Source organism: Triturus cristatus, chromosome 5_2 (assembly GCF_964204655.1).
Source record: "Triturus cristatus chromosome 5_2, aTriCri1.1, whole genome shotgun sequence".
Classification (NCBI taxonomy): domain Eukaryota; kingdom Metazoa; phylum Chordata; class Amphibia; order Caudata; family Salamandridae; genus Triturus; species Triturus cristatus.
This window is the reverse complement of record NC_140588.1, coordinates 975,839,801-975,861,701: the sequence shown is the minus strand read 5'-3', so window position 1 is coordinate 975,861,701 and position 21,901 is coordinate 975,839,801. Positions and strand designations below refer to the sequence as shown.

Sequence of the window (21,901 nt, the reverse complement as noted above, 5' to 3'; positions counted from 1 at the left end):
GGGGCCCGAAGGCGCACCAGCGGGCGCCGACGGCGGAGCCAGGTTCCTCATGGCCGAGAGGAAGGCACTGACTTCCGCCGGCGTCGCGTCAGTCCCAGGGACCGGAGGGTATGGGGACGTGCGCGGCACCTGCGGCTCCGTCGGAGCCGCGGGGGTGGAACCACCCTGACCCTCGGCCGAGTCGCGTGACCGGCGAGGGGAGTCCGAAGAGCGGTGTCGCCTCTTGGACTTCTTGGAATGCTTCGACTTACCCGAAGACTTGGATCCCGACGACCGATGGTGACGTCGGCTGCGGCTCCGCGACCGATCCTTGGACCTCCTCCTAGACCGGGATCGAGAGGCGCGCGGAGCCGAGTGGCGAATCTCGAGAAGCTTACGGGACCGCTCCCGTCTAGCCTTCGAGGTCAGGGCCTTGCAGTCCGAGCACGACGCCGCGTCGTGATCGAGGCCCAAGCAGTAAAGGCACCGGCGGTGATGGTCCGTAACCGACATCAAGCGGTTACAGTCAGCACAGGCTTTAAAACCAGGCATCCTACCGGCACCGGAGTCGAGACAGGATCAAAAAGGATCAAAAAGTTAGTCAAAAATTGACTAAGTGGGGTAGCTCTCCCGGATCTGCGCTTACTGGCGCGGAAAAAAGAAGAACTGACGTCAGCGCACGAGGGCGGCGTCTAAGTACTCCGACGTCATTCCGGCGCACGACGCCGACGACGGACGCGGAGCCGCAGACGACGCCTAGCGACGCGCAAGGGGTATTGCTGACGAAAAATCTTCCGGATCCAGTCTGACGCCTGGGGATATTCTAAGGTGAGGAATCTAACTAACGTGTTTCTTTCAGATAGTAGATTTTTGGGAATATTTGAAAATAATATTGGAGTGATAAGTCATGCAGGTTTGTAGTGGTTGATAACTGCACGGTACAGGACAGTGCATATTGCTATTCCTGTAGTTTTCATGTTTATAGATATTTCATCAATTTAACTGAAAATGATTTTAGGTTATCATAGCAGCAATCTGAGATCAGAAGATTTCTATAACATGTCTTCTTTCTCACTCGGTGAAATCTCTGAAGTGTAGCTGTAGTATTGCTGTATGTGTCTGTAAAAGGTTTCTCACCATGCTGCATTTAGTTTGTGATGGGGAGATTTGTATACCCTTTGAATATGTTTCAGACTTTCAACTTGAATGAGGGAGGGGAGGGGGAAGTGATATATACACTTTAAAAACTGACGGACCATCTCAAATTGGATACCCTGGCTTCTGGGAACGCCTGCAATGCTTACAGCTCCTGGGCCAATCATTGTGGAAACCATGTGGAAAAATCCAATAGTTTGCTACAGTGCTTCAAATATTTCTTTAGGAAGATTAAATAAAAGCACTGGAACACCACATGCAACATGTTACTTAAGCACTGACCTGCAATCCAAGATTGAAGTAATACTGCAAAATCTTTGTGTCTGAAATGGAAAAGCGTACAAAGTTAGTATCAAAATTGCTTACACTGTCCATTTTGTCTCACTTACCACCCAGCTCCCCCCCCAAAAAAAAGGACATTTGTCCTCCAGTTTATGGTTTCAAATGAATTGTTAAGACGGTATACCTATTTCTTGGATACAATGAATAAACCTTTACTCTTCCAGGCCAGTGCTCAGAAGGGGGACAACCGCCATAACACTGCGGTCTTCTAACCGCTTGTGTTCTGACTACGCAAGTTCAACCACGCTTGCCTCAAACCACGCATACGTGAGGTTAAGGCAGTGCACGGTCTACCTGCTGCTGCTGTGGTGAAGGCGGAAGCAGGAAGAGCCGCGGTGAGGTGAGTGGGGCTGGGGGGGGGGGGTTGTGAGGGAATGGGTAGTCAGGGTAGTTTTAAGGGCTGGGGTAGGTTTCAGGGCAGTAGAAGGGGTTGGAGTAGTTTTAAGAACAGCACGGGGTGGGGGTCGGGGTAGTGTATGTAAAGTGGCATGGTTTTAGGCCTTACAGCAGGGAAATGGTAGTCGGGGTAGTTTTTAGGCAGTGGGGAGGGGGAAGGTTCAGAGTAGGCCTTAGGGCAGGGGAATGGGTAGATTGGTAGTTTTGCAGACAGCACAGGGTAGGGGGGGCGCCGGGGTAGTGGTGACCTTAGCCACACATACCCCCTTACTATTCATACCTATACCACAAAAGCGCATGGTTAAGGAATGAGTTGTTAAGACGCATTCGTGGTTTGGGCTCCGTGGTAGAGGCACGCGTGGTTTAACCATGCGTGTCTCTATCATACAACCCTCAGAAGGTCCATCATTGCTTACTGTACTAACCTTCACAGATGCTCTCTCAAAACTGACTTATCAGCAATTTCTTCCAATAGCCCAGCAAAAGCAGACTTCAAGCATTACAATTTGTCCAACTGGTGAATCATACTGCTGCCCCTTGCAAGGTGCCAGCCAGATCCAACCCATGCAAGGTGAAACACAATGCTAAACTACCAATCAGCCGGGACAACATTATCAATAAATGTGACCAATGGGAGGCTGCACATCGCATTTACCACCCAAAACAGCTGCTTCCATTAACCAAGCACAGCACCTGTTTATTCACTCTGTAGGAAGAAGTGACTGCATGTTGTTTGCGTATAACATACATATAGGGTATATAACCAATGACACGTGCTACTGCTAAATATCACTGACACTACAATACATCCCACAACAGACATAATATTAGTTACATAACAATTGTACCAAGATGCAAATAACCCCATTACCCAAACCCTAAACCACACAAACAATGTGGTGATGTTAATTTCCTTCTTAAATTGTAATCTCATTTTACATGATATATTACCCAAATTGTTCCTAGATATTTGGCTGGCGGAATTAAATAACAGTTGTAAGTAATCTAACATGAAAGGGAAATGTGGTCTAGGATAGAGTCCAAGACACGGAATCTCTAACCTTTTAGAATCGTGAATTTGCTCTTTGGGAGCTGGAGGATGGTTAGTGGCTGGATCGCAAAAGCAGATTGCGAACCCTGGAATGGGTTTTTACACAATAGATATTGTAAATACATAAACATCAGTATAACCCACAAAAAATATATAACAGGGGGATGTACAAAGAGCAGCCAAAGAAAAGTAGGATGAAGAACAACATTGGTGATGACTTGCGAATTACTAGTATCTCCTAGAGACAATGGCATTGTATGTGGTAGTGAAGTTCGTACCTTGGGAAGCAGGACAGACACTAAACAGAACATGAGATGGGCAAAGTATGTTGTGCAGGTGAAGTAGACCATTACCATAATCTCTACCATCTATGTAGTGTACCATCATCTCTACCATCTATGGAGTGGAACTTTTTCAAAGAGATTTGTACATAAGAATTATGTCCTGATTGTCAGAGAGGAGCTTATGGACAAATCCCCGGGAAACACGGAGCACTAGACAATGAAGAAATAAGCAGAAGCATTTGGATGGAAAGGAGGCATCACATCTTGCAGAGGGTGTGCAGTCATTGCCAAGAAAGGAGAACATTTGGAGGCAACTGCTTAAAGGGGAACATCTTTAATAGTCTTAAAGGAGCTAACGTCAAAACTGTAACAGAGAAAGGAGGGCCTGCATGTCCATAAGCAGTAAAGAAGGTAGGATATCAGCCTTAAGGTGGCACCTGGTACCATTAGAGGGGAACATTCAACTATGGATGGGTGGTACTGAATCTCTGTAACTCCGATTGGGGCAGAGAGCTGCATAGCAATATTTCTCCTAAGAGGGCAACAAATGGACCACACTTGGCAGGCTTCCTACGAAGGCACGTAAACAAAATCTATAACAATAACAAACATTAAGATTTATAAAGTTCTAAGATTGCACCGTGGGTGACCACATATTACTTCACATGTTCAGCTATACAGGGAGATACAGCAAAATTAAGTCTGGGTACCGGTATCCTTACAAGTTTTCTGGCAATCACACCCACATTTTAAGGGATCCATAAGTTAAGAGAAGACAAGGAGCATCACAATAGGGTAACACTGGCCATAGGGCACAAAGGTAAATGGACATTAACGTCTTAAGAAAGGGCGCTTTGAAGACATTTACAGTTGAATTTGTGGACAAGGTGCAAGGAGCTTCCGGTTTTAGATATGCATGTTAATCTTCAAGCAGTAATTTACTTATGTTTTATTAAAGTCATTTCCTTTTTACACAGTAAAACACTGATGGGATATGGATGTAATTGAGTTATCTATTTTGAGTCTGTAAACCCTTCCACCTCTTAAGTGCTTGTCCTCACTACCCTAAAAAAGTCAAGTTCCCCAAACAGAGTTTCTTGGCTATCCAGTTTGGAGTGCTGAAGTATTATGGGCCAAGAACCACTGTGGTAAACAAACTTCCTCAGTTAGAATGCAGGCCAGTAGAACTGTGTGACTTTCACAGGACCTTTGACAAAAGGTCTCAAAATTCAGGTCCAGCTCTAACTTTTCCTATCCCAACAGATTAATGAGATCCACTCTAATGAAGATCACTTGCAACATCTTAGAGACACTGCAAATATCAATTTTGCATAACCTCTACAGACTGCACACTTCTCTGATTCCTAAGACCACCAGTCTTTTTAAAAGCAATAAGCTGTGGCTCATTTGTTAGTCTCCCAGGTATGTGAGCAAGGAGTTAACACTGTCTCCACAAACCCACTCTTTCACCTCAGATTATCATAATATTAATATATATAATTGAAATCATTCTTGCAAATATTAGCCACCATCTTTGTTTTACCCCTCACATGCTATTTTGTGTAGTAACCCAAGCACTTGTTCGGTTACTGCTCAAACAGGGACATTTGATAGAAAAGGATGCTGGGCGATACACCAATATTTTATGTCTCTCAAACTCACTTACATGCTGATGGGCACACCGCCTTCGACCGTTCTGATCTCCATCTTCACGAACCGAATGGTTTGTAGAAATCTGTTCTCTGATGTACAATAGTCATTTCCAACAAAACTTTCCACTGTTATCAAACATCACCTCAAACATCACTTTGCCAGTGAACCACTAGCTCAAAAATATCATCATGACACTGGTGTTTACTACACTTACCAACTCTACCGCCAAACTTTTAACATTTACAACTCCTTAATTGGCAACAACTTAGCCCAATTCTACAAGACGTCAAGAACAGACTTAAGCATTTATGCTTAACATTTCATAGCTAGAGTAACAGGCTCACTTATGAATTCAGTATAGTTTATAATGTTCCAGAATGTTTTTGGAATTCTCTGAGCTGTTCCATTTTTTGTAAAAAAATGTATCGAATGCTACTTTACAGCCCGTGCTGAGATTTTTTTTTCTTGAATTCATGGTTTCCATAGGACTCTACTCGGCTTGTGAATTTGCAATCATTTTCTATAGCATTAGTAGCAGTTTAGTAATAGAAACACATACCAGAAAACTGCATCATACATTTGTTGAGTTCCAAGTGACAAATTGGGATTTCCTCAGGAACTTTGTGATTGGAACTCAGTTGTAGAACTGTAAACCATACGGCAGATGATTTTGAACTATACTGTTCTCTGCACTATAGTAAATTATTTGTCTGTATTTAGGATCTCTGGTACAGGAGGCAAAAGAGGGTTCCCATTCTGCCAAAAGATAAAACCGAGCAGAGTGAGAAAGGAATCTGGATCACGGAGCAGCAGAGAGGGGCTTACTTGAGAGGTTTTCCATGTACCGCATGAGACCTCCCCTCTTTTACCAGGCGGGATAGACATTTTGACAAGTTCCCACTCATTTCATATCCTACGTGTTTTGTGTACATCCTTGGGACAAAGTAATTGGGATATTTAGCACTATTCTACAATTTAATTTGCGACCCCCACCCCTTTTTTCAATTGACATGTGGTGTTCAGAATCTCAGAGCCACTGGGGTATTTTCTGGATGTATTTAAGCGGTCACTAAGCTGATCCCTCCTTCAAAATCCCCCTTAATTGCAGCACTTTCAGTCTTTGTGTATTTTGACATACAGTTATCCCGTCTTCTACGTTCTCCTTGATGGACCACTGCTTTCCAAAGAAACACCAAACTCAGATAACACAAAGAAGATCTGTTTTTCCTTACCCATCATTTTCCATTCCTCAGGAGTACAAGCATAGACGGGAGATTACAGCATCCAATACTTATCCTTTTGTAAGTTGACACACACACTCTTGGTTACCTCAGGGGGAGCAATGTATTTAATATAAAAGGCTGACTGCTAATTAGGCAACGAGGTTGGTCAGGTGTCTCTTTACATGAGCTCTAATATATGGTAGAAGCATTTGCCCACTTGATTCATAGATCTCCTTGGAAAATGGTTGTCACACCCAAGTTAATGTACGTGTTATCACTTGCAACAGTCCTTAAACGGAAGGCATTTGTAGACTAACATAACATTGATTTTTGGGGCACTAGGGAGGAGCAATGTATAGTCTGTTTCAGTGAAAGACCATGACACCCAAATCAAAATTCACAGAGACAGATTTGTCTACTTATGCAAGTACTTTCAGTGAAGTGTTCAGTAAACACTATTGACCACTCCGTGATACAGGTAAAAGTGGTACTCACAGTAATTGTCTTCAAATCAAGCTTCAGAGGATGCATGAACTGTGATTTGGTAGAGGCACTTGGTAATTCACTGGAAAAATTTTTTAAGAATCATTTGTTTGTCCTGAACATCGTAAAATGATATAGGTGGACAAAAATTGTGATCTTTGGCTAGGCGTCTCGTATATGTTGGGGGCACAAGCAAACATGCATGTAGTCATTTGTCAGACATACTTGGAAAGTTTAAAAATATTTTACATTCTTTAATTGGGATTTACAAATAAATGGTCAGTGAGTAGACCCTTTATGCTTATGTCTAATATCACATATGTCATACAGACAGTGTTTTTACACTGGGCCCGCGAGATACTAATAACAATATTACTTTCCTTTTGACTTTATTACAAAGATCATGGAACTTTTACGATTACTATATAGGTTTTGGCTTCAGATAGAATAGTGCTTTAGAGACGCCATCTCCTAGTTTTCTTGCGGATATCTTTATCAATCCCGACTCTTGGAACGATCTAGTGAAGATAGAATAAGTATGATGTGCTTTTTACATAACTTTGAACTCCTACTTTCTAGCATAGATTGGCTTTTGATGCAGACCCGTTGAAAGTGACGGTCACTCCATTTATCTTTACATAGTGAATATGAGTGCCTATATGCTTGCATAATCCATGAGGGAGTTTATTTGGTCTTATTCTTTTTCCATAGATTACCAATACTGGATCGATTTGAAATAGCTGGGACACAATTCTGTTTCAGACCAGGTTATAAATCCAATTAGGTATATAGATCATCTTATTATACCTCCTATAGAGTATAAATTAGGAGGCTCAAATACAACGCCTTTTTTGTACTTGTACTATTGGTATACATTTGTTTTTGTGTTTCCATTTCCCAAGATTTTGATAGAATTTTAATATTATCTTTATCTCAAGAGGACCTAAACTCTTATGGATTAACTTTTGGGACCCATCTACTATACATCGAAGGTATAATTTACAAAATCGAAATTATTGTTCTTTTTTTTAAACTAACTATATCCACAAATGAATAGCTATACTAAAAGTCTACATCTTGATGGCTTTGCACCATACATACAAGGATGCTACACTTGGTTACATTTGGGTCTACTATCGTACTAACTTCTTAAAAGATCTTGCTGAGATATTTCTATAAAAAGTATCTTATTCCTGTTTCCGCTTTTATATATTTTTTCTTTCATCTCTTTTTTCTTTATTGTCAACATTGTTTCTTTAAATTATTTGCAGTCTTGAAAAAGTTATTGTTAACGAAACACGTGTCGGCTGTTGGTTTGATGTCTGATGGGAAGACTTTAGTCAAGTTTCACAATATTGGAATACAGTGTCATCACTTCCAAATGTATGCTTTAAGTTTTATATATGTTTAATAAATTGTACAGCAAATTAAAAAAAAATCTTTGTTTGCTGCTATTTTATAAATCATCTGTATAGAGGTATTATCAAACAGTTTCAAATTGATTTGAGTGCCGCGGTTTATTGAATTATTTTGATATTACCACTAGGTCCTATGGGCCTTAGTGGACTAACACCTTAGGGAGTGGGGTGTATGCTTTCCAACCTTGAGGGGCACCAATTCTATGATGTTACTGAACAAGTTACTTACCTTCGGTAACGATGTATCTGTAAGAAACATTAGTTAGTTAAGATTCCTCACCTTAGAATATCCCCAGGGGTCAGGCTGGATCCGGAAAGATTCTTGTAGCAATACCCCTTGCGCGTCGCTAGGCGTCGTCTGCGGCTCCGCGTCAGTCGTCGGCGTCGTGCGCCGGAATGACGTCGGAGTACTTAGACGCCGCCCTCGCGCGCTGAAGTCAGTTCTTATACATAGCTTTCCGCGCCAGGGACGCTGAGCCATGCAAGAGACCGACACTGGTGCCAAAAAATCTAGAGCCCTGAAAGGGAGAACCTTCACCCTAGATGTCGGTTCGCAGAACGGGGAGGCTGGGTGGGTCGGTGAGGAATCTAACTAACTAATGTTTCTTACAGATACATCGTTACCAAAGGTAAGTAACTTGTTCATCTGAAAGAAACATGTTCGTTAGATTCCTCACCTTAGAATAGATACCCCAGCAATACCCTTGGTTCGCAGCCCAAGGTGGGCCTGCGAACCAAGATCACACCAGAAAGTCCTGGAGAACAGAACGGCCAAAGTGGCCATCTCTCCGGACTTGGCTGTCCAGGCAATAGTGCTTGGTGAACGTGTGCAGTGAAGCCCATGTCGCCGCCTGACAGATGTCCTGCACGGGGACTCCCCGTCCCAGGGCAGTTGTCACCACTGTGGCCTGGGTGGAATGGGCTCGCAGCCCAACAGGAGGGACCTTTTTCGCCAAAGAATAGCAGAGTTTAATACACAATATGACCCATCGCGAGATGGTCTGCTTGTGCACAGCTTTACCCTTCTTCGCACCTACATAGCCAACAAAAAGTTGGTCGTCCACCCGGAACTGGTTTGTGCGGGCCAAATAAAATGACAGCGCACGTTTTGAAGGATGCGGAGGCGGAAAGAAGGTGGGCAGCGTGACAGATTGCCCGATGTGAAAGAGTCACGACTTTAGGAAGGAAAGAAAGACGTGTCCGGAGGACAACCTTATCCGGATGAACCGAAAGGAAGGCAGGCTTAGCTGACAGAGCCTGGAGCTCACTCACCCGCCTAGCGGAGGTGATAGCCACCAGGAAGGCAGTTTTCAGAATCAGTAGACGAAGTGGACAGTTGTGAAGGGGCTCAAAGGGAGCGCACATCAGAAAAGTAAGAACAAGGTTCAAGTCCCACTGAGGCATTACGAATGGAACAGGAGGGAACATATGAGTAATGCCCTTGAGAAAACGGGAGACAACAGGGGACTTGAAAAGAGAAGGCTGATCAGGAAGCCTGAAGAAAGCAGAGATTGCAGCAAGATAACCCTTCAAGGTGCCCAGAGCAGAGCCCTGCTGGGCCAAATAAAGAAGAAAGAGGAGAACCTCAGAAAGAGGGGCAGAAAGGGGATTCACAGCCTTTGCTGTGCACCATGCCACAAATTTGTACCACCGGCAGGCGTATACCGTCTTTGTGGAGGGACGCCTGCCTGCCAGAATGACATCACAGACTTCAGGAGGCAAGTCAAATGGCATCAACTGCTGCCGCTCAATCTCCACGCATGGAGGTGGAGGCTGGACAGGTTCGGGTGGAGGACCGTCCCCTGCTGCTGTAACAGAAGGTCCTCCTGAAGAGGCAGTCGTATCGGGGGATCGATGGACATATTGAGTAGCTCGGGATACCAGTACCTCCGTGCCCAATCCGGAGCCACCATGATGACTTGGGCCCGGTCGCGCCTGATCTTCTTCAGCACTCTGGGCAGAAGTGGTATAGGCGGAAAGGCGTACAACAGACCGCAACTCCACTCGTGGCGAAAAGCGTCTCCGAGCGAGTGCCGCCTTGGAAATTCCAACGCACAGAACTGCTGACATTGCGCGTTCTCTTCGGTGGCGAATAGATCTAACCAAGGCTCTCCCCACTGCAGAAAGAGACCTTGCGCCACGTCAGAGTTCAGACGCCATTCGTGATCCATCATGCATCGGCGGCTGAGTTAGTCTGCTCTGGCGTTCAGAGAGCCCGCCAGATGTTGAACCACCAGGGTGATGCCCTGATGTTCCAGCCATGTCCAGAGGCGCAGAGCCTCCTGACAAAGGGTCCACGACCCCACCCCGCCCTGTTTGTTGCAATACCACATGGTGGTGGTGTTGTCCATGAACACCTGCACGACACTTCGCCGGACAGAGGGAAGGAAGGCTTTCAGTGCAAGTCGGATCGCCCTCAGCTCCAATAGGTTGATATGGAGCCGAGTCTCCGCCGGAGACCAGAGTCCTCTGATCTCCGCCTCTCCCATATGGCCCCCCCATCCCAGGAGGGACGCATCCGTCACTATGACATGCTCCGGTTGGGGTAGGGAGAGGGATCTGCCGCTGACCCAATCGCGATTCGTGAGCCACCACTGCAGCTGGTTCGCAGTGCCCTCCGAGATCAGGACATGGTAGGACAGGTTGCCTCGATGCTGGGCCCACTGAAACTTCAGGTTCGAACCAACGGCGGGACCGCGCCACATGGGATATCGTTAAGGAATAGACTGTCACTACGATAGGCAATACCGTGACTATCATATCACATAGATTGTCCTGTTCTTACGCCAGCATCGGTCTCTACCCAGGCCAGGCACCTACCGGAGGCTCTGAGAGGCGGTCCTTTTGCGGGGCACCCACGCTGTTTGTCTCCCCCGCTGCCCTGACGACATCGAGGGCCGCGGTGGGGGGAGACTACAGCTCCCGTCATCCTTCACTGCCACGCCCCCTTCCTGCAGATTGCGCGCCCGGAGGCGCTTTAAAATCGGCGGCTCCCTCGGTGGAGCGGGGGATACCTGTTCTTACGCCAGCATCGGTCTCTACCCAGGCCAGGCACCTACCGGAGGCTCTGAGAGGCGGTCCTTTTGCGGGGCACCCACGCTGTTTGTCTCCCCCGCTGCCCTGACGACATCGAGGGCCGCGGTGGGGGGAGACTACAGCTCCCGTCATCCTTCACTGCCACGCCCCCTTCCTGCAGATTGCGCGCCCGGAGGCGCTTTAAAATCGGCGGCTCCCTCGGTGGAGCGGGGGATACCTGTTCTTACGCCAGCATCGGTCTCTACCCAGGCCAGGCACCTACCGGAGGCTCTGAGAGGCGGTCCTTTTGCGGGGTACCCACGCTGTTTGTCTCCCCCGCTGCCCTGACGACAGAGGGCCGCGGTGGGGGGAGACTACAGCTCCCGGCATCCTTCACTGCCACGCCCCCTTCCTGCAGATTGCGCGCCCGGAGGCGCTTTAAAATCGGCGCTCCCTCGGTGGAGCGGGGGATACCTGTTCTTACGCCAGCATCGGTCTCTACCCAGGCCAGACACCTACCGGAGGCTCTGAGAGGCGGTCCTTTTGCGGGGCACCCACGCTGTTTGTCTCCCCCGCTGCCCTGACGACATCGAGGGCCGCGGTGGGGGGAGACTACAGCTCCCGTCATCCTTCACTGCCACGCCCCCTTCCTGCAGATTGCGCGCCCGGAGGCGCTTTAAAATCGGCGGCTCCCTCGGTGGAGCGGGGGATACCTGTTCTTACGCCAGCATCGGTCTCTACCCAGGCCAGGCACCTACCGGAGGCTCTGAGAGGCGGTCCTTTTGCGGGGCACCCACGCTGTTTGTCTCCCCCGCTGCCCTGACGACATCGAGGGCCGCGGTGGGGGGAGACTACAGCTCCCGTCATCCTTCACTGCCACGCCCCCTTCCTGCAGATTGCGCGCCCGGAGGCGCTTTAAAATCGGCGGCTCCCCCCGCGTCGCGGGACGCGCGCGGGCGGCGCCGGGCTGAGCCCGGGCAGAGGGCGGGCCATCTGTGGCCATCAGAGGCCAAAGGAGGCCGGGCCGGGCCACCTTCCTAACATTTGTCCTCCACCTATAGACACTCCTTGTGGATCTAATTGGGTTACGTGTTTATTCGAAGATGACCCTAAGATCTGGAAAAAAGAGGCAAGTCCAGGTCTCTACTTCTAATGGCACTTTTACGGGTACTATTGACCAGTTTTTTAAACGCTCTACTGCAATATTGGAGAAAGAAATTGCTATAGTTGAAAAACGCTTATCATTAGATATTATCACAGGTAAACGATCTTCTCTTGGGAAATGAGGCAGTTTCCCCTATTTCGCTTTCCTTTGTAGATACTGTTAGCAATGCTGATAATATTGATCCCGTGCTTGTAACTGCCCCCGAGACCCAAACAGTGAAGTTGGTGGTGGTGGGTCAAGATAGCTCATTTATTACTGCTCATGATAACATACTAAACAGCGGGACTACCATCTTGTTAGACCAGTCTAGAGAGAAATCAGGTCTCTCGGACTCACCTAATTTAAACTTTAGTAAAGAGCAAGTGATCTCCCCCCCTATGTTACATCTTTCACCTTCACACAATCCTGGGAAACGTAAACGGCTAGATCTTCCCGACCTAGACAAACACAATGAGGGGGTGGGAAGCACTATTGACCCTCCTATTCGGTTGCCTAATACTAACACGGCGGGTCAATTTGAAGATCATAATACCACCGTTAATATTGCAGAAGGCATATTCCTGGCCAAGATAGAGTTATTAATAAAATCCTTGCTCTTACCACTATTAGAAAGGACAAGACTACTGAATGTAAAAATGGATTCCTTGGATAGGTTGCTTAAAGAGAATATAGCATCTGTAAATAGAACGCTAACTAGTTTAACCCCCAAAGGCGTGCCCGCCACTGCCCCATCACCATTGAAATCCAATCTGGTGAATAAAAAAGTAGGGGTGTCAAGTTTAAAAGCGGGACCCACTATGTCAAAAGCCACGCAGCCAACATCTGTATCGGCCCCCAAGAAAACAGTTATCTCGGGGGTCACACCTAGACAGAAGGCCGATAAACAACCCCAGGCCAAGAAAACACCTAGCAGTCATGATCAAACCCTCCGACCATATTTTAAACCAATCCCGAGGAAACACTGTGTTAATCTCCCTCCGGAGTCACAGCCTTATACCATCATCTTAACTGGCGTGGCCCCTTTAGTCGAAGGTAAAAGAGAAACACACATGGACCTCCATAATAAGGTAACATTTTGGCTTAATAAAAATCGCCCGCTCCCACCCAATACGTATTCTGAAATTCTTAATGTAAGAAGGGTGGACTGGATAGGTTATGGTAAAAAAGATCTCGAGGGAGACTGTGTGGTGATAAATTTTAGAGAACCATGGGTGGCCAATTTTATCAGTAGGGAACCTAGATTTGGAAGAGCTGGGGATGTGCAAACTTTGTTGCTGAATTATTTCTATCCCGCTCTATGTACAAGCGGTCCTCAAACGCCATCCCTACACTCTAGAAATGTCAGGCCAAGAGGGAGATTCCACCTTGATACTCCTGCCCATCCTTTGTTTTATCCGCAACTCACAAACCGGTTTGCTCCGCTATCCGGCTTGGAAGGTGTGGATTGACTTGACAATTCACTGTCGACTCCAGGGCTGAGTGAAGTCGTACTGAGTTCTTTTAACTGTATTCCTCCATCCAGGGCTGAGATTGTAACCGGGGAGAGTGATAATTCACAAGGGGAGGTAGATGGGGTAACACTTCCTAATCCCATATATAGTCCTCTGGTTCCAGTGGAGACTATGATTCCATCTAATAACCTGCAGAAAGATGCAAGTAATATTCTCTCAGTCCTGTCATGGAACATAGCGGGACTAACAGGGAAAATGTCTGAAGATGATTGGGGCTTTTTTGTGGATTCTTTTGATGTTATTATGTTTCAGGAAAGCTGGTCTACCGCTGCCACCTTTCGGGTTGGCTATCTTAATTATTACAAACCAGCCTGTAAAGGACCAAAAGGTCGTCCCTCAGGTGGTCTGGTCATTTGGATCAGGCAATCTCTAGCTTTTACAATTAAAGATATTCCTACATTAAGTAGTGATATTCTTGCTTTGAAATTGTCTGGTAAAAATAAAGAGGTTTTTTCACTGATCAATATATATGCAAGAGGGCAACCTGGTGGGAAGCCTATGAGAGCAGTCAGTGATTTAGACTGCTTACTAGACAACATTTCCAGCGATATTTGTACAATGGTGGCAGGTGATTTTAACTGTTCTTTTGAACCCTTTCCCAATCTCGACAACGAAGGATATGGGGAAACTGACCAAATCTGGAATATTCCACCATTATCCATCCCTCCTATTAAAAAGGTTACCGAGGCCGCAATGCAGTGGTTAGGCCTCTGTCTTGAATGGGATCTGCGTGCAGCTAACGGTAGAACCAAATCTGATTTGATGGGAAAGGCCACATTTGACAATTCCAGGTACTCGAGTCGTATTGACTACTTCCTAATAAAGATAGAATTTTGGAAACTCCTAAAGGATATGGAAGTAGTGCAAAGATCAGAAAGTGACCATAACCCTCTGGCAATTACATTATTACTAAACGAGGGTTACAGAATGGATTTTGCATCCACCGCCGTTACAGCCGAGGCGGTTCTATCAAATGATTGCAGAAGGGTCCGCTGGACTAGGCTTATAGACAACCCTACCGTGTTAGAAAAGATTGCGGTGGAAGTCTCAGTAGCCACCAATTTGATGGTAACGATACTCAATGAAGACACCTCCCTGGAAGAAATAGGGTTGATCCACGAGTCTTTATTCAATAAGATAAAAGCTTTTTTTAATGAACCCACTAAAGGTAGGAATAATGGTCTAGAATCCACCAAGAATAAATGGTATGATAAATCTTGTCGTTTTGCCCATAGCACCTTAATAGCTGCTATTAAATCTAAGTCGGCCAATGATATTAGGTTAGCTAGGGTTAACTACAAGAAAGTACTCAAAGAGGCAAAAACCAACTGGGATGAACAGCGCTGGTTAGATCTATACCAAGCAAGTATTTCATCTAACCAACAAAAATTTTGGGAGGCTGTGAGATGGGGCGGGACTGGGGACTCGAAAGTACCTGTAAACCACGTGTCTGCAGAACAATGGGTCAAACATTACGCTACGCAGTTTAGTAACACGGTGCGGATCTCCCACCCCTGGGAAGATGCCAGTGTTCAGACTGCGGTGCCTTCATTTGACCATATTGTCTTTACAGAATTAGATACCGTAGCTGCTCTTAAACAAGTCCAGAACGGTAAGGCCCCCGGTATGGACTGCGTCCCTGCGGACCTTTTTAAGTATGATCAGGTGCATTGGGTTCCGTATATAACCACCCTAGCTAATGCGATAGCTAGAGGGATGCGGATCCCATATTCATGGAAAGGGGCAGAGATCCTGCCCGTGTTTAAAAAAGGGGACAAAACTAATGCAGGAAACTACCGTCCAATTAGTCTTATTGATGCCCTTCAAAAGGTAGTGGCCAGAATGCTCTTAGGAAAAATCGACACTTGGATGACTGATGTTGACATTATCTCCCCAGCACAAGCTGGTTTTAGGGCTTACATCAGCACTGTAGACCAGATCCTAAGATTTGTTATGATCTATTGGAAAACTGTGTTCCTGAGAGGTGGCATGATATACGCTGTATTTGTGGACCTCAAATCAGCGTTTGATTTGGTCCCCAGAGGAAAGATGTGGGCTGCATTGAGAAAGATGGGTGTTCCACCTGCGCTCCTAGAACTTACCATCAGGATGCATGAGGGAAACTTTGCTAGAGTTAGGTGGGGTCGCCAGGGCCAGGTCACAGAAACCTTCCCTGTGACTCGTGGGGTGAGACAGGGCTGTGTCCTGGCCCCTACCCTTTTTATACTTTTTATTAATCAAGTGGTTAAGTTTCTCTCAGAATTTCCTACTGATGCCCCATCTCTGGGTGGGAGTAAATTCCCCCTTTTAATATTTGCGGATGATACGCTTATATTGGCCAAAACCCAGAAGGGTCTGCAGGTAGCTATGGATAAATTTGTGGATTTCTGCAAAGAGAACGATCTAGAAATTAACATTACCAAAACCAAGTTTATGGTCTTCACGAAGAAAAAGCCACAGAGGGGCAATGTCATGATGAATGGGTCACGCGTGGAACAGGTTGAAGTTATGACCTATCTCGGTGTTACAATGGACTATAGATTACGCTGGAAAGAGCAAATAGCAGCGCTTAGCTTGAAACTAATGCGCTTGTCCGGCTGTCTGGTGAAGGAGCAGCGGAGCTCTTTGACCAAAAGGGTGTTGCCCGCCCTTAAAATATACAGTGCAAAAATTAGTTCTGCTATATTATATGGGGCGGATATTTGGGGTTGTGTAGACCTGGCTGTCCTTGACAGGATACAAAACAAATTCCTCCGAAATTTAGTTAGTCTTCCGCCATCAACACCAGCTCTATCACTTTTGATGGACATGGGGCTCCACTCATTTAAACATCAAGCACAGTATAGGTTGGTGGCGTTATGGCGACGAATTTGGTCTACACCGGAACTTGCCATGTACGCCCAAGAGCTTCAGGATGTTAGATCACAACAAGGGGCAGGCGAAATCCTTTGGTTCAAGTCAATCAGAAACACTCTTTCTGGAATGGGCCTTCCCCAGTTGTGGTCTGAGCCGGGCTCTCATATCTTTCCCTCTAAAAAAGATTTTAAATCTCTTTTTTGGTCTATGGTCAAGGATGAACACGTTGCTCTCTCAGAGAAATCGAACCTGACTGGTTTGTTTCTGCAACATAAAATAGTCCCCTACACCGAGTGTTTTTGGGATATAATTGTTAAAACCATAGATAGGAAACTTTACTTTCAGTTCCGTTTAGGTACATTGCCATTACGGGCCTTTACCAGTGGCTGGCAGAAGCCGGTGACCCCATTTTGTCCATGTTGCATTAACCATAAAGAAACAGTAGGTCATTTTTTGTTTGTTTGCAATGCCTATCATGAACCTCGACATAAGTGGCTAAAACCCATATGCAATAGATTAAAGACCCGGTCAAGCAGGGAAGCCCTACTCATCTTAAGAACTAACACCTCTGAATGTCTTTCAACCGGAATGGCCAAATTCCTAGGATGGGCTTGGTTATTAAGGTCTAGGATAGTTTATAATACACCGCCATGAACAACCTATTTAGTATGTTACCTTTCAAGATTGTGTCTTTGTCCAGTATTGATGCTGTATCTTTTTAACTGAATTTGTATAATAACAATCCTCTTTCATCGTCTTTATGAATTCATTTGATTTAATTGAGGTTTTAACCCCTTCCCCACTCATGACGGAACCACTCCGTCATGAGCCACGGTCGCCGTATGCTCGTGGCGGAGTGGTTCCGTCATGCTGCGGCCGTTGGCGGCCGCGCCGCCCACGCGGCGCTAGTTCCCCGCCTGTGCGGGCGATTGGCGCGGTGGGCGGAGTCATGGCGGAACCACTCCGTCATGGGCACGGCTCAACCGTGGCTCGTGGCGGAGTGGCTCCGTCATGAGCACCGCGCCACCGCGCTGCCCCCAAACCCCCCCCAGCGCTGCGGCGGAATTCCCGCCGCAGCGAAAGAGTTAACTAGGTTTTAATTAATTTTTAAAGTGTATATAATGCTATTGACTATGTAATACTGCTTTTTATCGTATGTTTGTAAATATTTTGTCTTTTATGAAGAATATTCGAAATAAAGACGTTAAAAACTGAAAAACTGAAACTTCAGGTCCCACTGCAGAGCCCGCATCCGCCACCTGGCGTGAGGTACCAACAGGATGCAGGAGGCCATCAGCCCCAGAAGCTGCAGCACCAACCTGACCGAAACCCAGGACAGAGGCCGGAAGATGGAAATCAGGGCCTGAATGTCCCGGACCCGCTGTTCCGGTGGATAGACCCAGAACTGCGCCGAATCGAGAACCGCTCCAATGAAAAGGAGCTTCTGGGAGGGACTCAGGTGCGACTTCGGCACATTGATGGAGAACCCCAGCGAGTGCAGGAGGTCGGCCGTAGTCTGGAGGTGGGAGACTACTTGCTGGGGCGAGCCCGCCTTCAACAGCCAGTCGTCGAGATAGGGGAAGACTGGAACCCCTGATCTGCGCAGATGAGCTGCGACCTCCGCCATCACTTTCGTGAACACCCGAGGGGCACTGGTGAGGCCGAAGGGGAGCACGGTGAACTGAAAGTGCTCCTGACCAACCGTGAACCGCAGGTAACGCCGGTGGGCCGGCAGGACGGGGATGTGGAAATAGGCGTCCTGCAAGTCCAACGCTACCATCCAGTCTCCAGGGTCTAGGGCAGCAAAAACCTGAGCTAAAGTGAGCATCTCGAACCGGTCTTTCCTGAGGAAGGCCGTTGACGCTCCTGAGGTCCAAGATCGGGCGTAGGCCCCCTTTGCCCTTCTTGGGAACCAGAAAGTAGTGGGAATAACAACCACGACCTACTTCTGGACCAGGAACGCGCTCGACGGCCTCTTTGGCCAAGAGGGCCGAAACTTCCTCTCGTAGAAGATGCAAATGATCCCCCGACATACGGTGGTTCAGTGGTGGCATGGCTGGAGGGGTCATCTTGAAGGGGAGGGAGTAGCCCCTTCGGACGATTTGCAGCACCCACCTGTCAGACGTGATGGAGCGCCAGTGGAGCAGGTGATGGCGAACTCTGCCGCCCACTGGCGTTGAATGGGCCTGAAAGCTCGGACTAGGAGGGCTTTGAGGCGGATGCTGCCGGGGTGGATGTGGACTGACCGGCACGTTGACCTCCAGTACCGCCTCGGAGGAATCCGCGACCGCGTGCAGGTTGGTTCTGCGGCCGGTGGCTGGGCGGACGTGAGCAGGCGCCTCTTCCTTGGCCACGAAAGGCGGAAGTTTGCGGCCGCGGGGCCGAAAGACCCAAGGACTTGGCCGTGGCCCGGGAGTCCTTGAACCGAGCCAGCGCACTGTCCGCCTGCACACCAAAAAGGCGAGTGCCATCAAAGGGCATGTCCATGAGGGTACTCTGGACATCCCCCAAAAAAGATGTGGACCTCAGCCAGGCGTGACGCCGAAGCGCCACCGTGGTGGAAATCGCCCGACCCAGCGAGTCCGTGATGTCAAGTCCACACCGTATGGCATGCCGTGCTGCATCTCGACCGTCAGCAAGTGCTTGAGTGAGTCGTGTCCAGGCCTCCACCGGGTATTCAAAGACCGCAGTCCCAAACTCAGGGACGAGAACAGTTTCTTACCAAACTGTTCCAACCTCTTGGATTCCCGATCTGGAGGAGCGGACGGGAAGGAGGATTGGGAGGTTGAGTCCTGGATAACCAGACTCTCGGGGGTGGGGTGTTGGGAGAGGAAACTGGGGTCGCCCTGAGCAGGGCGATGGCGCCGGGCAACGTTCCGGTCCACAGGAGGGACTGTGGAGGCTTGGACCAAGTGCCCTGCAGAACGTCAATGAGGACCTCATTAAACTACAGCAGAGGCTCAGTGGAGCTCGCTGTCGGTTGAAAGACCTCAGTGAGGACGTTAGTCCTCACGGCCACAGCAGGCAACTCGAGCCCTAGGACTTCGGCCGCCTTGCGCAGCACCACTGAGAAGGCTGCACCCTTCTCCGAGGCCACAGTCGGAGGAGAGATGAAACCAGCATGCGGGGAGGTATCCAGACCGCTGGCATCCCCCAATTCCTCTGCCCAGTCCTGAGAAAGTTGGGCCTGAGCGGCCATAGGGTCATCATAACCCTCCCAGTCGCCCTCGTCATCCGATTCCCGATAAACAGGAGGAACAATCGGAGCCGGGCAGTAGATGAAGCGTTCACCAATCGGCAGCGGCGCCGCGCCGGCGTCTGGCCCGGACTAAACTGGGGAACGACGTCATCCGGGGACAGCGTCTGAGGTGGAACCGGTGTCGGCGGAGGAGGCGTCGTGAGGTCGACCGGCGCCGACCAAGATCCAGGCCTGGATCCCTCGGGGACCTGCGGCGTCGGGGCCGGAGCCCTCGATGGCGCCGCCGGCACGCGAGGTCGCCCAGTCGAACCTGCGGGGCCCGAAGGCGCGCCAACAGGCATCGACGGCGGAGCCAGGCCCCTCATGGCCGAGAGGAAGGCACTGACTTCCGCCGGAGTCGTGTCAGTCCCAGGGACCGGCGGGTATGGGGACGGACGCAGCTCCTGCGGCTCTGACGGAGCCGCGGGGGTGGGACCACCCTGACCCTCAGCCGAGTCGTGCGACCGGCGAGGGGAGTCCGAAGAGCGATGTCGTCTCTTGGACTTCTTGGAGACCCCGACGAGCGATGACGATGGCTGTGGCTCCGCGATCAGTCCTTGGACCTCCTCCTGGACTAGGACCGAGAGCGGCACGGAGCCGAGTGGCGAAGCTCGAGAAGCTTACGGGACCGCTCCCGCCTAGCTTTCGATGTCAAGGCCTGACAGTCGGGGCACGACTCCGCGTCATGGTCGGCCCCCAGGCAGTAAAGGCACCGGCGATGGTGATCCGTGACCGGCATCAGGCGATGACCGGCGTCACAGGCTTTAAAACCAGGCATCCTACCGGCACCAGAGTCGAGTCGAGAGACCAAAAAGAGTCAAAAAGTTAGTCAAAAAATGACTAGGGGTAAGCTCTTCCCGGATCGGCGCTTACTGGCGCGGAAAAAAAAAAGAACTGATGTCAGCGCGCGAGGGCGGCGTCTAAGTACTCCGTCATTCCGGCGCACGACGCGGAGCCGCAGAAGACGCCTAGCGACGCGCAAGGGGTATTGCTACAAAAATCTTTCCGGATCCAGCCTGGCGCCTGGGGATATTCTAAGGTGAGGAATCTAACTAACGTGTTTCTTTCAGATATATAATGCACACAGAGAATGATGTGCTACCAATGATACCACCACTACCATTTGTAAATATTGTTAAATAAATGTTAACGCCCTGCCTTTCTAATGTATTTAAACATGAACAGTCAATGAAACTCATGACAAACTTCCAAGCATCTTACCTCGAGGTAAATCATTGCCATTCGGATCACAGGAGTAAGGTGGAGGTGGTAAAGGAATTCCCCCCGGGTCTCCTACTTCATTCACTGGCAGTGGAGGAGCAGAATAAAATGGAAACTGTGCTGGAGGAAGCATAACTAGGAAAAAACAAACAAGATTTAACTTTCCAGTCTCAAATGATGAAATTTCCTGAAATGTCTTGTTTACTATGTAATGATTTTGAATGCATACTCCTGGAAAGAACTGTATAAGGCATTTTTTTTCAGGCTAACTTTTGGGTTGGCTCAAGGTAAGATACCTCCAAAGCAATAACTGCTGTCAAAAGTTTAAACACTTCACTTTGTACTGTTTAGGTCACGATATAGGAATAGATTCAACAGTAGGGTTGGGGGATTGTGTTAAAGGGTGATCATCAGCTATTATAGCCCAAACCAAGTAGACAATGAGGGAGTTGACGGGCCAAGCTAAAGGCAAGGGTTCATACTGAGAAGAAGGGCCAAAAGCTTTTTTTCACAATAAGGATTTTACCCATCACCACATTAATCCAATTTCTGAGACACATGCACATGCTCTCTTCCGGTTTGCTTCGTGCCCCGTTTCTTGATGTCACTAAACATACAATTCCTAAAGTCTATACCTGTGTGCCAAGTGTTGAAGTTGGCTGGGGCAGTCTCAAAATTCCATAAAGTATGTAATGCTGTAGGAAGGCAGGATTCTGGTAGCATGGTTACCCCCACTTGTTTCCTGGTGTTACTCTGTTTTATGACTAGTCTGACTGGAATCCTGCTAATCGGGACCTCAGTCACTGTGCTTCCTCCCGAATTTGACAGTGGTAAGTACATTGGTACCTTTCCAATTGGCTACTGATGTACCTAGCTAAGTCCCTAGTATATGGTACTAAGGTATCCAGGGC

At 48.1% G+C, this 21,901-nt stretch overlaps 1 protein-coding gene across 3 annotated transcripts in view; it reads right to left on the bottom strand.

The window, feature by feature from the left end:
* Positions 1–21,901, bottom strand: part of LOC146829515 (UDP-N-acetylglucosamine transferase subunit ALG13-like) — a 1,246,203-nt gene that overhangs the window by 149,151 nt on the left and 1,075,151 nt on the right. For all 3 annotated transcript variants that reach the window (XM_085608211.1, XM_085608212.1, XM_085608213.1), the window contains 2 exons: positions 20,991–21,125; positions 1,417–1,457 (listed from right to left, as the gene is read on the bottom strand). In XM_085608211.1, the coding sequence (XP_085464337.1) occupies positions 1,417–1,457; positions 20,991–21,125 (176 nt within the window). The remainder of the gene's footprint in view (positions 1–1,416; positions 1,458–20,990; positions 21,126–21,901) is intronic.